The sequence below is a fragment of the Mustelus asterias genome, chromosome 3 (genome assembly GCF_964213995.1).
Source record: "Mustelus asterias chromosome 3, sMusAst1.hap1.1, whole genome shotgun sequence".
Classification (NCBI taxonomy): domain Eukaryota; kingdom Metazoa; phylum Chordata; class Chondrichthyes; order Carcharhiniformes; family Triakidae; genus Mustelus; species Mustelus asterias.
The window spans coordinates 42,652,205-42,667,228 of NC_135803.1; the positions used below are offsets into that span (position 1 = coordinate 42,652,205).

General features: G+C 42.7%; 1 protein-coding gene across 1 annotated transcript in view; it reads right to left on the bottom strand.

Annotated features, from left to right (window-relative positions):
• The window catches only part of LOC144491802 (uncharacterized), a 173,829-nt gene that overhangs the window by 61,174 nt on the left and 97,631 nt on the right, over nucleotides 1-15,024 (bottom strand). Inside the window, exon 7 of the mRNA XM_078210097.1 lies at nucleotides 7,395-7,460. Within this exon, the coding sequence (XP_078066223.1) occupies nucleotides 7,395-7,460 (66 nt within the window). The remainder of the gene's footprint in view (nucleotides 1-7,394; nucleotides 7,461-15,024) is intronic.

Below are 15,024 nucleotides of genomic sequence, written 5' to 3' on the forward strand. Positions count from 1 at the left end.
GATCTCAGAGAAAGAGAAACTCCACTGATGGCAACAAGAGACCTCAGAGAGAGGACAGCTCAAGTAAGAGAACAAGGTAACCCAGAGAGAGGACAGCTCTAGTGAGGGAACAAGAGACCCCAGAGAGAGAGACAACGAGAGAATAAACAATTGAAAGAACAGTTGATTGCCCGTCAAAATCAACTGTCAAAGGAATGCACATTCAGCAAATGAAGAATTGAAAACTGTCAGCAGACTGGAAGCACAGCAGAAGGAACTCTACTGAATCACAGGAAACCTCAAGATGAAGCAAGCAAGCTTCACAAAGTAAAGGAAAGCCTTCATATGTTACAATAATTCCTTAGGTCAAAGTTTATTCCTCTCGAGAATTGCGAAGAGAAGCAAAATGACTTTAACATCCCTCTGAATAAACTGGTAAACCCGTTGGCAGAGAAGACTCATCAATGTTCCATATTCCAGGAGAAAACCAAAAGCTACAAGAAACAGACTGAAGGGCTGCAAAGGCAGTTGAATGAAAAAGAGGAGGCAGTGAAAGGAAATGCCACAGAATTTTCTTAGCTGCGAGCAGATGAGTAGTAGTTACAGAATTGAAACAAGGTCAGGCTTTGCTGTTCGCTCTGCAGGCAGAGAAAGAAGAGACAGAAATGAGATTGGAGAATGTAAATCAGGCACTGAGGTATAAGGCACCAAGAGAAGGAAAAGCGCTGGATGTCTCTGCTCTACTGAAAACCGTTGAGCGGAATTTAAAAAATCAGAAGCTTGCAAAATAACGTGAAAATACAGCATCAAACAAATGTTTATCTGAAATTATGAATCTAGTAGAAATGAAAGTTCAATGTATAAAACATCCATGCCCAGCAAGAGCATGGTGCGAATCATAGATAAAGGATTTTCAGAGGAGTGATGCTACAGAAGAAGATCCCCGGAACAAAATTTTCATCAGCTAAATATTAAGAGAGTGAAAGCCTTTTCCATTCAGAAAAACTGCTGGCTTATTGGGAGATGAACAGATGGCTATGTTGACACATGGAGGTCGGTTTAGCTCAGTTGGTTGGACAGCTGGTTAGTGATGCGGAGTGAAGCCAACAGCACGGGTTGAATTTCCCTACTGGCTGAGGTTATTCATGAAGGCCTCACCTTCTCAACCTTGCCCCTCGCCTGAGGTGTGGTGACTCTCAGGTTAAATCACCACCAGTCAACTCTCCCCCTCAAAGGGGAGAGCAGCCTATGGGCATCTGGGACTGTGGCGATTTTACCTTTACCTGACACATTCAATCATGACCTGAACTTGAGCAAAGTGTCCGATTGCTGTAAAACCTATTGCCCTTTCTTGCTAAGTAAGCACTGCCATCCATGGGGAATATTGATTGGCCTTTGCAAAGAAGATATCAATGGCCCGTTGATGCCCTCATGAACTACCAACAGACAAATGACTTTAAAAAAATTGAAGGTTGGATTTACTTTCACTGATATTCAATGCAGAGAAAGCCAAGGATGTGAGTTGCAGGTCTTTGTGTAAGAGACTGCACAGATCTGTGAAACCATCTCTAAACTCTGCTGCCCAGAATACTGGAAATAGGTCATTTTAATGATAAAGACCTTAGGAAAAGGAGCAGGGTGTCTATGATCAGCCCCCATCCTTTGCAGTTCCCCTTCAACCTCAAATACAGATCTGTGAAGTCTCTCGACCTGTTGCTGCTGCTCTTCTTCCTCCAACCCAAGTAGCAGGGTTAGGATGACTCGCAATATAACACGTACAAAACAATGTAATGAGGAAGGGTCATTGATCACAATTCCCCCACCATCAATAGACTATTAATAATGTATTGGCTCAGTAATTAAGCATAAATCTTGGGTGCAGGCAGAGGGGGAGGAAGGAGAGAAATTTAAATGCAATACATCCATGCTTGACAAATGCTTGATTTATGATATCTGAAAAGGTTATGATAACAGCTTCCAATTATCAACTTTACCATAACACTGACCTGTAAAAGAAAGATTTAAATGTTCTGTTTAAACTGTCACAATGCAATTAAACTGAGCCAATTACTCAGCACATCTGAGGTCATTGGCCAGGAGAAAATTGATATGTGCATGAACTTTAACATGCAGTACTTTGAAATTAGATGTAAAATGGGCATCAAACAGAAATTATATTGAGATCAATGGTGAAAAAGGTATTTAAATAATCATGTTAAGGTTTCAGCCACTGAGTATTAGCCATCGAGAGAACTAAAAACATACCAGGCTTATACAGACCATATTGTCAAGTGTTGCTCAGTGGTCTATTGCCCAATCAGGTGTGAGCTTACAGCAGCTCCTTGCAACATTATACCTCCATGCTAATGTGAAAAACTGAGGAAAATTAGCAGGACATAGAGATTTGCGTCTGTGTACTGCCTTTCTCAACCAAGTTTAATTTAGTTTATTTATTAGTGTTACAAGTAGGCTTACATTAACACTGCAATGAAGTTATTGTGAAAATCCCCGCGTCGCCACACTCTGGCATCTGTTCGGGTACACTGAGGGAGAATTTAGCATGGCCAATGCACCTAACCAGCATGTCTTTCGAACTGTGGGAGGATACCGGAGCACCCGGAGGAAACCCACGCAGATACAGGAGGAATGTGCAAACTCCACACAGACAGTGACCCAAGCCGGGAATCGAACCCAGGTCCTTGGCGCTGTGAGGCAGCAGTGCTAACTACTTCAATACTTTACAAGTGCAGTCACTCTTGTAGAGAGATGAGCAATGTAAGCGGTCTTAAATTTAAAAAATCATCAAAATAACTAAAACCCTTCCATTGTTGAGGAATCTCACGTGATATCTTCATTCAATCAAAATCCTAGTCACAGCCAGACGTCATTTAGCATGTGACTGATTGAGCTTTTGACACTCAATCAAAGGTTCTTTCTTTCTTGTTTGCTTTATTCATTTGTGAATCATTCTAAAAATATGAATATTATTCAGAGATATTAATCTGTGTTGAAGCTACAAATGCTTGGTTCGCAGATCTGTTGAACCGAAGCATCAAAATGAAAATACATTGTGATACAGTCGATGTATCAAAGTTAGATGTAAAATGAGCATCTAACAGAAATTATATTCAGATCAATGACAAAAAAAAATTAAATAATCATGCTAAGATTTTAACCACTGAGTATTAGCCACCTAGAGAACTAAGAACATGTCAAGTTTATATGGATCATATAGTCAAGTGTCGCTCACTGGTTGATTGTGTCAGATATAATGTAAAAAGCTTCATTATCCTTCCTATATTATCCTTGCACTTTAATCTGATTTTATATCCATCTGACATTTACACCAAACTAGGTTAAGCTGAATCAGGATTGAAGTCGTGCAGAATATTTGTGTGGATGGAGAAAACATATGTTTATATTTCACTTGCGGTTATTTCTGCAGTATGGGATACAATGATGATAATAGATGGGTGACTTCCCCAGTGGGTGCTGTTAGTGGGGTGTCCCACCACTACTGATGCATGTTGGAGATTCACTGGTAGATATTGGAAATTCAGGATGTGGACTTGGGAGAAATACCCAGTTTTTAAAGGTCAGAAATTTCCACAATGTGAGTACAAATTGAAGAAGGGGAAATCACAGGCCTAGGATCACACAAGCATTGAACCAAGGTCAATTGTAATGATTCTGAAGATTTAAAATATTGAGAAACCTCTTTCGTTAAAACCTTTTCAATAAATTACAGAAAATAAATATTTCCCCACAGTCCAAAAGATGTGCTGGTTAGGTGCATTGGCCATGCTAAATTCTTCCTCGGTGTCCCCCAACGGGCGCTGGAGTGTGGCGACCAGGGGATTTTCACAGTAACTTCATTGCAGTGTTAATGTAAGCCTACTTGTGACATTAATAAATCAACTTTAAAAAAATAAGTTAGCACAATAACAAGATTTGATTTCTTTCGTCGAATTCAAGCAACAATTGGAAACTTTTGTGTTCTAGCACAGGTCTCAGCTGTAATGTGCCATCACTGTGAGGATATTCTGCTTTCTGATCCTATTTATTCATATGAGCAATAAATTGATGCAACTATAGGAAGCAAGGGTACTCCATCAGTGTTGTCACTTTGAGTTGTGAGAAATTCCCATAGCTGTGTAAGTATTCCAAATTCAACACCTGTATCACAAGTTGGATCGAAAAAAGAAATCAGCGTGTTGATGTGCCCTTAAAGATGTGTTCGAAGGGAAATTGTCTCAGGGCATGATGATAAAGAATGGGATAGATTATTGTTCCACTGCAGTACTTGGGTGGAATGCAGAATGGAAAATCTGGTGGGATCAGTAGCAGAACCCATCTGATTTTCTTTCCATTCACATTAAAGGGAACAAAATTCAGCGGGTTCTGTAAGGAACATGCAATCCTCTTTCCTTTCTGTGCTTCACCTAGGTGATATTTAACAGCCAGGCTGTAAAAACAGTAATCTATCCCAATGCCTTTTAACAAGCTAATTCTGGGCTATGTTTAATATTCACACAAATTAACTGACTGAAATCTTGGTGCTTGTAAGAACATCAATCTCACATTGAATTTCTGTTCTATTCTAATTGGCCACATTACAAAGAGTTTGAAATGAATCCAATGTTATCCACAGTGAAATGTATACTGGTCGTTCTGAAAATTTTATCAAGGAGTTTAAGTTTTTAATAAAAGACCAAAGGCTCTAAAATTCACATTTGTGTAACATCAATAATGAAAGAATTAACAGGCTGTTCTGTCACTTCCTTCTGAAGTCGACAGAGTGGACTTGTCACCAGCTTAAAGCCAGTGTTATGATCCCAGCTGGTGTTATAACTGGATGGGAAGATCCCAGAATGGAACCCAGAATGTGACTTGTACTTTTTTTTTAGAAAACATGGAGGAACAGAGTTACAGGACCGCTAATTAATTTTAACAACAAGAAAAAAAAACATTTACTAAACGTGAAAAGTTGGATTACTCCTTTACACCCGTCTTAGCTGAACAAATGCACATATTTGAAGGTTAATATGGGTGACAAAGTATATATTAAGCTACAATAGTCTCAGTAACATGAAGTCCCAGTTTTAAACACACAAACTGGTTGTGGCAAAACACACACTCTGCTCTGAACCCACCTAAATGTCTGCGGATTTCTCCTCAAAATTCCACCCCCACCCCGCCCCAGATGATCTTTAGACCATGAGTCACATTGTCCCACTGAACTCTAGTTTCCACACGAGTGATTTCAAATTCCACTTTCAAGAAGACAGATTTGCAAATCTTCTTTTAACCAATGCTTTCTCTCAACTGCGTCCATTAAGGATCTGCTTACAGATTTTATACCTTCCCTCTTCAGGAGGTCTTTGTCTTCACAGCTGTTTTAACTATTGATTTCCAGACTGTATTAAAATGGCATCAAACCTTTGATTAACCTCTGAAGCCTGCTTTCCCACTTTAAATCTGGTTACTACAGATGTCTCTTTCACTCACAGCACTTTGTTTGCTTTTCCCTTGAATTCTCCTCTGAACAGTATCTTATTCGACTTCTTTGTCTCTGTTCCCTTAACTTCAGTCTTCCTGAGACATGGAGTGAAATTTTCCCATCCCGCCTGCCACAGGAATCATAGCGGGCTGGAGCAGACCGTGCAAAGATCCATTGACCTCAGGTAGGATGTTTCGGTTTTGGGGTGAGCATGGCAGGAAAATCCTGCCCATTATTTTTGTCCCAATTCCCTGGTTGTCTGAACTTTATCTGGCTCTTTGGAAAGTCTGCTTTTTACAGTCCCTTTGTCCTGTCCAATCTCTCTTCTGGTAGAGTTGAAAGATGTTCATTCCCCAGTGTCCTATCTCCAACTGCAATAATCCAACTAAAAATTAAAATCAAAAGCCTTTCTACCTTAAAAGGGTTCAGCAAGTGCTTCTGCTAGTAATTTACTTTTTAACGCCATAACCCTCTCTGAGCACAATAGAAGCACAGTTGGAATTGAAAGCAAAACCCTTATGAAAACACCTTTGTCCAGCAGAAATCTAATTATAGGTTTACCCTTCTTTACACCAAAACACTAAATTAAACCTACTTAAAACTATACCTTATTTCTAATGTTTACCAACACAAATATAAATCCCACAAAACTACCTTTGTTTTCCGAACACCAGCAGCAGAGGTTCTGAACCATTTTAACTTCAGGTTTCAGCTAAATACTGCCCGTGAGCTGAGGATGCAAACTGGGCTCCTCAGTGCAGCTTAGCAGTTGTTGGGAGAGTTCCAAAACAGAGCCAACCAACTGGTCAGACCTAGAGTGGAAGGGGACAAATCCGCTTGTACTGACAGAGGCCTAAAGTGATTTAGTGGAATCAGGGCAAACAGCATTGATTCTCCTGACCCAGAAAACAATTATATACTTTCTGAATGACCTTCAGCAGCTCCTTCATGCATCATTCACAAAGTTAATCAGTAAACACATGGGACAGAATTTTCTCAAGAAAACTCTAAGGGTGGAATTTTCCCATCCCGCCCGCTATGGGAATCACAGCAGGCAGGACGCAAACCATGCAAAGATTTGTTGACCTCGGGTGGGATTTTCCGGTCTTGGGGCAAGCATGGCCAGAATATCCCAAAGTATCGAAAGGAAAAGAAAAGGTTAGGTTTTCTTCTCTCTATTTTTTCAGCGGGGTAAGTTCTGGGAATTAACAACACTGGAAGCTGGAACGTGAATCTCACCAATGGAGTGGGGGTGCAGTCTCAGCTCACCTAAGAAACCGGCTGCTGAGCTCTAGGGGTGCCATTGCGCAGGTGCCCCAATCTCCCAGTGTACTGTGTACACTGTGTACAGAGTGTACTGAAAGATGTCACCCTCTGCCCCCCCCACCACACCAAATCCCCACCCTGGACATGGCCCCCACCCCAGCTGATTGCTACTCCGGCCAGTTGCAACTCCCCCCACCCCGACGGCTGCCTGAACTCCCGATCACCACCCCCAGCCCCCGATCCCCCCCCCCCACTGATCAGTAAAATATGTAATTAATATTTAAACCAGCTTTGCACCCTTTCTGGGCACGAGGCTGATTTCGCCGGCAAAACGGGGCCGATAAGATCTCGAGAGGCTAGAAAACGGGCATGAATCCTATTTTTTGTATCTCTCCTGCTGATCAATCAGTGTGGCGAGCCGATTATATACAATTATTATACACATTCTAACTTTATAGACGAGCAATACAACTAAAAAAGTATTTTGAATTGCACAAGGTCATCAGGTGGCTTTATCCTGGGGTATGTTTTAAAAAAGTATGCTTTGATTCTTTCAAACAAAATGCAATGAGTTATCAAATCTAAAAAGAAAACCAAACAGAAATGATGAAATTGCATTTCCCATGTGTACAAATCAACTTCCACTCACCTGGTCTGAAAAAGCTCAGCAAAAGCTTCACTACCAGCCAAGACATAACTGATTCCAATTGAAATGCTGCAGAGAAACAGAGAAAAATAAATTAAAGGTAAATATTTTGTTCAGTTACCACATACAAGGTCATTGTGATTTCAATGTACCGCACTGCTTCAAGCTTTGGAATAGTCATGATTCATGTAAGAGGATCTACCAGGGTCATTTGAACTGTTGCAGGAACCAAGCGGTTAGAAGTGGACTGCAAATTGTCCCGCCCACCACAGCATGAGACTTACCTCCATAAGTACTAATTAGTTTCTCACGCAAACTTGGGGGAAAGCAGTATCTATCTGGATTTCAGTTGAAAGGAGACCTTAAGGAACATTTCTGAGCAACTCATGATGTTGTGGCTATTACAGAGACTTGGTTAAGGGAAAGGCAGGATTGGCAGCTTAACATTCCAGGATACAGAGGTTTCAGGTAGGATAGGGGGGGATGTAAAAGGGGTGGGGGAATTGCACTACTGGTCAAGGAGAATATCACAGCTGTACTGCGGGAGGACACCTCAGAGGGCTCATACTGCGAGGCAATATGGGTAGAGCTCAGGAATAGGAAGGGTGTAGTCGCAATGTTGGGGGTTTACTATAGGCCGCCCAACTGCCAGCAGGAGATAGAGGAATAGATACGTAGGCAGATTTTGGCAAGGTGTAAAAGTAACAGGGTTGTTGTGGTAGGAGATTTTAACTTCCCCTATATTGACTGGGACTCACTTAGTGCTAAGGGCTTGGATGGGGCAGAGTTTGTCAGAAGCATCCAGGAGGGTTTCTTGAAACAGGATGTAGATAGTCCAACTAGGGAAGGGGCAATACTGGACCTGGTATTGGGGAATGAGCCCAGCCGGGTGGTCGACGTTTCAGTAGGGGAGTGGTTCGATAACAGTGACCACAATTCAGTAAGCTTTAAGGTACTAATGGTTAAAGATAAGTGTAGTCCTCAAGCTAAGGTGCTAAATTGGGGAAGGCTAATTGCAACAATATTAGACAGGAACTGAAGAATGTAGATTGGGGGCAGATGTTTGAGGGCAAATCAACATCTGGCATGTGGGAGGTTTTCAAGTGTAAGTTGATAGGGATTCAGGACCGGCACATTCATCAAGGATGAAGGATAAGTATGGCAAGTTTTGGGAACTTTGGATAACGAGAGATATTGTGAGCCTAGTGAAAGAGAAAAAAGAAGCCTTTGTCAAGGCTAGGAGGCTGGGAACACATAAGCAAGTATGGAATACAAGGAAAGTAGAAAGAAACTTAAATAGGGAGTCAGAAGAGCTAAAAGGGGTCATGAAAAATCATTGGCCAGCAGATTAAGGAAAATCCCAAGGCTTTTTATACATATATAAAGAGCAAGAGGGTAGCCAGGGAGAGAGTTGGCCCATTCAAGGACAGGGGAAGGAATCTATGCGTGGAGCCAGAGGAAATGGGCGAGGTATTAAATGAGTACTTTGCGTCAGTATTCACCAAAAGAAGGACTTGGTGGATGATGAGTCTGGGAAAGGGTGTGTAGATAGTTGGAGTCATGTTGAGATTAAATTGGGGTTCTTGAGAAACATTAGGGTAGACAAGTCCCCAGGGCCTGATGGAATATATCCCAGAATACTGAGAGAGGCAAGGGAGGAAATTGCTGGGGCCTTGAGAGAAATCTTTGTATCCTCACTGGCCACAGGGGAGGTCTCAGAGGATTGGAGAATAGCCAATGTTGTTCCTCTGTTTAAGAAAGGTAGCAAGCATAATCCAGGTAATTACAGGCCGGTGAGCCTTATGTAAGTGGTAGGGAAATTAGTGGAAAGGATTCTTCGAGACAGGATTTACTCCCACTTGGAAATAAATGGACGAGAGGCAATTTGTTTTGTGAAGGGGTGGTCGTGTCTCGCAAACTTGATCGAATTTTTCGAGGCAGTGACAAAGACGGTTGATGAGGGTAAGGCAGTGGATGTTGTCTACATGGACTTCAGTAAGGCCTTTGACAAGGTCCCTCATGGCAGACTGGTGCAGAAGGTGAAGTTGCATGGGATCAGAGGTGAACTGGCAATGTTGCCTCGGTCAAAAAGACAGAGGGTAGCAGTGGTAGGGAGCATTTCTGAATGGAGGGCTGTGACAAGTGGCATTCCTCATGGATCAGTGCTGGGACCTTTGCTGTTTGCAATATATATAAATGATTTGGAGGAAAATGTAACTGGTTAGATTAGTAAGCTTGCAGACGACACAAAGGTTGGTGGATTTGCAGATAGCAATGAGGACCATCAGAGGATACAGCAGGATACAGGAAGTTGGAGACTTGGGCGGAGAGATGGCAGATGGAGTTTAATCCAGACAAATGTGAGGTAATGCATTTTGGAAGGTCCAATACAGATAGGAAATATACAGTAAATGGCAGAACCCTTCAGAGTATTGATAGGCAGAGAGATCTGGGTGTACAGGTACACAGGTCACTGAAAGTGGCAACGCAGGTGGAGAAGGTAGTCAAGAAGGCATATGACATGTTTGCCTTCATTGGCTGGGGCATTGAGTTTAAAAATTGGCAAGTCATGTTGCAGCTTTATAGAACCTTAGTTGGGCAACACTTGGAATATAGTGTTCAATTCTGGTCGCCACACTACCAGAAGGATGTGGAGGCTTTGGAGAGGGTACAGAAAAGATTTGGCAGGATGTTGCCTGGTATGGAGGGCATTAGCTATGAGGAGATGTTGGAGAAACTTGGCTTGTTCTCATTGGAGCGACAGAGGTTGAGGGGCAACCTGATAGAAGTCTACAAGATTATACGGGGCATGGACAGAGTGGAGAGTCAGTAGCTTTTACCCAGAGTGGAAGAGTCAATTACTGGGGGGCGTAGGTTTAAAGTGTGAGGGACAAGGTTTAAAGGAGATGTACGAGGCAAGTTTTTTTACACAGAGGGTGGTGGGTGCCTGGAACTCACTGCCAGGGGAGGTCATGGAAGCAGATACGATAGTGAGTTTTAAGGGGTGTCTTGACAAATACATGAATAGGATGGGAATGGAGCGAAATGGTCCCCGGAAGGGTAAGGGGTTTTAGTTCAGTTGGGCAGCATGGTTGGTGCAGGCTTGGAGGGTCGAAGGGCCTGTTCCTGTGCTGTAATGTTCTTTGTTCTTTGTGCTCTTTGTTCTCATGGTAAGTTGGTGGGTCAATGGGGATTAGAAGGGTCCTGCAGTTTTCATGTCGAAACTGGAGGAGGTTAAAAAAAACATTCTTTGCGATCTGTTTCAGCCCCAACTCCTCTTGTTTCCAATATGGCTTAGAAGGGAAACCACAGCAGATTCCTTGAAATGGCCTCCAGTTAAAATTGCAGTCAAGCCTCAGGGATTGTCAAGTAACAATATTTATTAATTATTTCCTATTCAAATTACAAAGTGACTCTATTAACAACTATTTACATTTACTAATAATTTGTATATTCAATGCTTTAGAGGTGACAATTTTGATTTAGAAGTTAAATAATTTTGAGTGCATGCTTTTCTGTCTGACTTCTGTTTTGGCAATTTAGCGGAGAAGGATTAATTTGTTCACTAGGTACCTGGTAAGTATCCTGTTTGAGGATTGGTCAGATGAATTCATATTGAATCTGGGGTTATGGGGATAGGGCCTGGGTGGATTGTGGTCGGTGCAGACTCGATGGACATAATGGCCTCCTTCTGCACTGAAGGGTTCTATTATTCTAAGGGCGGGATTTCCTGGCCGCGCTCACCCCAAGGCTGGAAAATCTCGCCCGAGGTCAACAGACCTTTGCATGGCCCATGTCCCACCTGCTACAATTCCCGTGGTGGCCGAGATGGGAAAATTCCACAGTAAGTTTAAGATGTGCAGTAAATCCCAGCTGAATTCTCAGTGGAAAGATCAAGTGAAGAATTAAATATTTTGCTGGTTCCTTGACATTTATTTATCAGGATACCAAACCCCAGAATCCTTATATCGTATTCCTTACAAATCTTGTTTCAAATTAATCATAATTATTAAAACGGAGCTAAGAATAACAAGCAATTGTGGCATCATGTCGATAAATACATGATAATAATTTCAATCTACAATGGTGTTTCTCAGGGATTAGTGTTGGGAACACTGATGTTTCTGATACATATTGATGAACTGGACTTGTATATAGAGGGATAATTTCAAAGTTTACGGGTGTTGTGAAACAGTGGAAAGGCGCGTAACAGAGGAGATAAACAGACTGATGAAAAGGGTAGACATGCGATAGATAGAATTAAACACAGAAAGAAGCCTGACATGACACAGTTAAGTTAGAAGAACGAAGAGAGATGATATAAACTGAATGGTATAATTTTAAAGGTGGTGCAGGAACAGAGAGACATGGGTTTGTACGGGCACAAATCTTGTGCCAGGACAAGTTGGGAAGACTATTAGAACAGTATGTGGCATTCCTGACTTTATTAACAAAAGCAAAGAGTGCAAAAAAAAATGAAGTTGAACTAAACCTTTATAATCCATTGGTTACGTCTCAGCTGAGTATTGTGTTCAAATCTGGACGATTTAGGAAGGATGTCATGGCCTCAAAGAGGGTGCAAAAGAGAGAGACTAAAATGAACCAGGAAATAGAGACTTCAGTTATGTGGAAATAGAGACTTTAGCTATGTGGAGAGAGTCGGAAAATCGGGGTATTCTGCCTCGAGCTCGGAGATTCAGAGGAGATTTGACAGATGTGCACAATATCATGAAAGGTTCCATGAAATTTATTCCGGCGATAGAAGGTTTAGTAATCAGAAGACACAGATTTAAGGTAATAGACAAATGAAGCAGAGGATGTAACATGAGAATTGTTTAAAAAATGCAAGGTGTTGTGATTGGAATGCACAGCCTGAAAGGCTGATAAAAGCAGATTCAACAGTAACTTCAATAGGAACAAAAGGGAATTGAATCAAAACCCAAAAGGAAAAAAAAAACACAAAGCTATAGGGACGGAGCTAGGGAGTAAAGTTTAAAGTTTTTATTTATTAGTCTCACAAGTAGGCTTACATTAATACTGCAATGAAGTTACTGTGAAAATCCCCAAGTCGCCTGTTCGGGTACACTGAGGGAGAATTTAGCATGGCCAATCCACCTAACCAACACGTCTTTCGAACTGTGGGAGAAAACCGGGGCACCTGGAGGAAACCCACGCAGACACGGAGAGAACGTGCAGACTCCGCACAGACAGTGACCCAAGCCAGGAATTGAACCCAGGTACCTGGCGCTGTGAGGCAGCAGTGTTAACCACTGTGCCACCGTGCCACAGGACTAATAGTTAATTAATAGGACTAACTGGACAGTTCTACAATGAGCTGACAGAAAAATGATGGGACGACAGTGTCCTGTTTTGTGTCATTCCATGATTCTTTAATTCTTTGATTCCATCTTGAGTGAGGTTGTCAAATAGCTGACATTTCAACAGAGAAATGATCCACTGGAGCAAGCTGAGAGGGGTGATTGAAAAGCAGCAGTGCTGGTAAGAGATTAATTGGATTAATTGAATTGTTTATTTATTTAATTAGTCAGCTAGTGTGTGTATTTTTTTGGCCTTTACTTTAACAGCAGTTTTTCAAGTTTAAAGTGAAAACTAGAAGTGGGCAGCAAAGGAGTCTGGGAAGGGTTTTTATTTTAACTTTAAAAGTCAGTTACCTGGGTGGTTCCCCCTCAGTAGTAGTTTTTTTTTCTCTCGGGCCCCTAGCCCTATAAATTGGTGCAGAGGAGATACCCGATCCTCTACACTGGTAGAGGATCCCACCCTTCCATCCTCCTCTAACCTAATTATAAGTGTGGGGAAGTTTTTTGTTTTCTTTTTTTCTTGCTGGTAATGGCTTCAGGGATGGCAGTTCAGGCAGTATGCTGCATCTCCTGTGGGATGTATGTGGTGAGGAAATCCAGTAGTGTTTCAGGAGATTTTAGTTGTAAGAAGTGCATTAGATTGCAGCTTCTGGAGCAGCGTGTAAAGGAGCTGGAGGGGGAGGTAGAGGAACTCCGCATAATTCGGGAGGCGGAGGTGGAAGTTGATAGGAGTTATAGAGAAATAGTAACTCCTAGAAATGAGGCTTGGGTCAATGCCAGGAGGAGGGGTAAGAAGCAATCGGGAAGACAATCCCCTGGGGCGGTTCCCCTCCATAATAGGTTTTCGGTGCTGGAGGCTACAGTTGAGGAGGAATCAACTGAGCATAGAGAGCAGATCTCTGGGGGCGAGCCGAGTGAGAAAGCTCAGGTGGTTAGGGGCTGTAAAAGACTGGGCCTTGTGATTGGGGACTCCACAATTAAGGGGACAGATAGGAGGGTCGGAACTAAAGGTAGGGACTCAGGGTTGGTGTGTTGCCTACCAGGGGCTGGGGTCCGGGATGTGTCTGACAGGGTATTCAGGACTCTTAGGGGGGAGGGAGATAAACCACAAGTTATTGTACATGTGGGGACACACGACATAGGGAGGATAGGGGAAGGAGATATTAGGCAGGGATTTATGGAGTTGGGGTGGAAACTAAAGGCCAAGACTGACAGAGTGGTTATCTCTGGACTCTTGCCTGTACCACGGGATAGTTTAGAGAGGAATAGGGAGAGGGAAGGTTTGAATTCATGGCTGAGGGGATGGTGCAGGAGGGAGGGGTTCAGGTACTTAAGCAATTGGGGCTCGTACTGGGGAAGGTGTGACCTCTATGAGAAGGATGGTCTACACCTTAATCAGAAGGGGACCAATATCCTGGGGGGTAAATTTGCTAAGGCCATGCAGGGAGGTTTAAACTGATTCGGGGGGGGGGAGGGATCCTGAGTAGTGGGGCTGAAAGTGAGGGATGCATGGATGGGGACTGCAATGCACGGCATTGCAGAGGTGGGGTGGAGCAGGGTTTGAAATGTGTATACTTCAATGCCAGGAGTATTCGCAATAAAGTGGGTGAACTTGCAGCGTGGATCAGTACCTGGGACTTCGATGTTGTGGCTATTTCAGAGACATGGATAGAGCAGGGGCAGGAATGGATGCTGCAGGTCCCGGGGTTCAAATGTTTTAGTCGAAGTAGGGAAGGAGGTAGAAGAGGGGGAGGGGTAGCATTATTGGTCAGAGATTGTATCACAGTGTCAGAGAGGAGGTTTGATGAGGACTTATCTGTTGAGGTAGTATGGGCGGAGATTAGAAATAGGAGAGGAGAGGTCACCCTGTTGGGAGTCTTTTATAGACCTCCTAAAAGTTCTAGAGAGGTTGAGGAAAGGATTGCGGAGTCAATCCTGCTTAGGAGTGAAAGTAATCGGGCAATTGTTATGGGGGATTTTAACTTGACTAATATTGACTGGAATTGTTATAGCTCTAGCTCGTTAGAGGGGTCAGTTTTTGTTCAAAGCGTGCAGGAAGGTTTTTTGACTCAGTATGTAGACAGGCCAACTAGAGGTGAGGCTATATTGGATCTGGTGCTGGGAAATGAGCCAGACCAGGTGCTAGACTTGGAAGTTGGTGTGCATTTTGGTGATAGTGACCACAATTCGGTTACGTTCACCTTAGTGATGGAAAGGGATAGGCATGAACCTCGGGCCAGTGGTTTTAGCTGGGGGAAGGGTAATTATGAGGCTATTAGGAGAGAATTAGGAAACATAGGTTGGACTAGGAGATT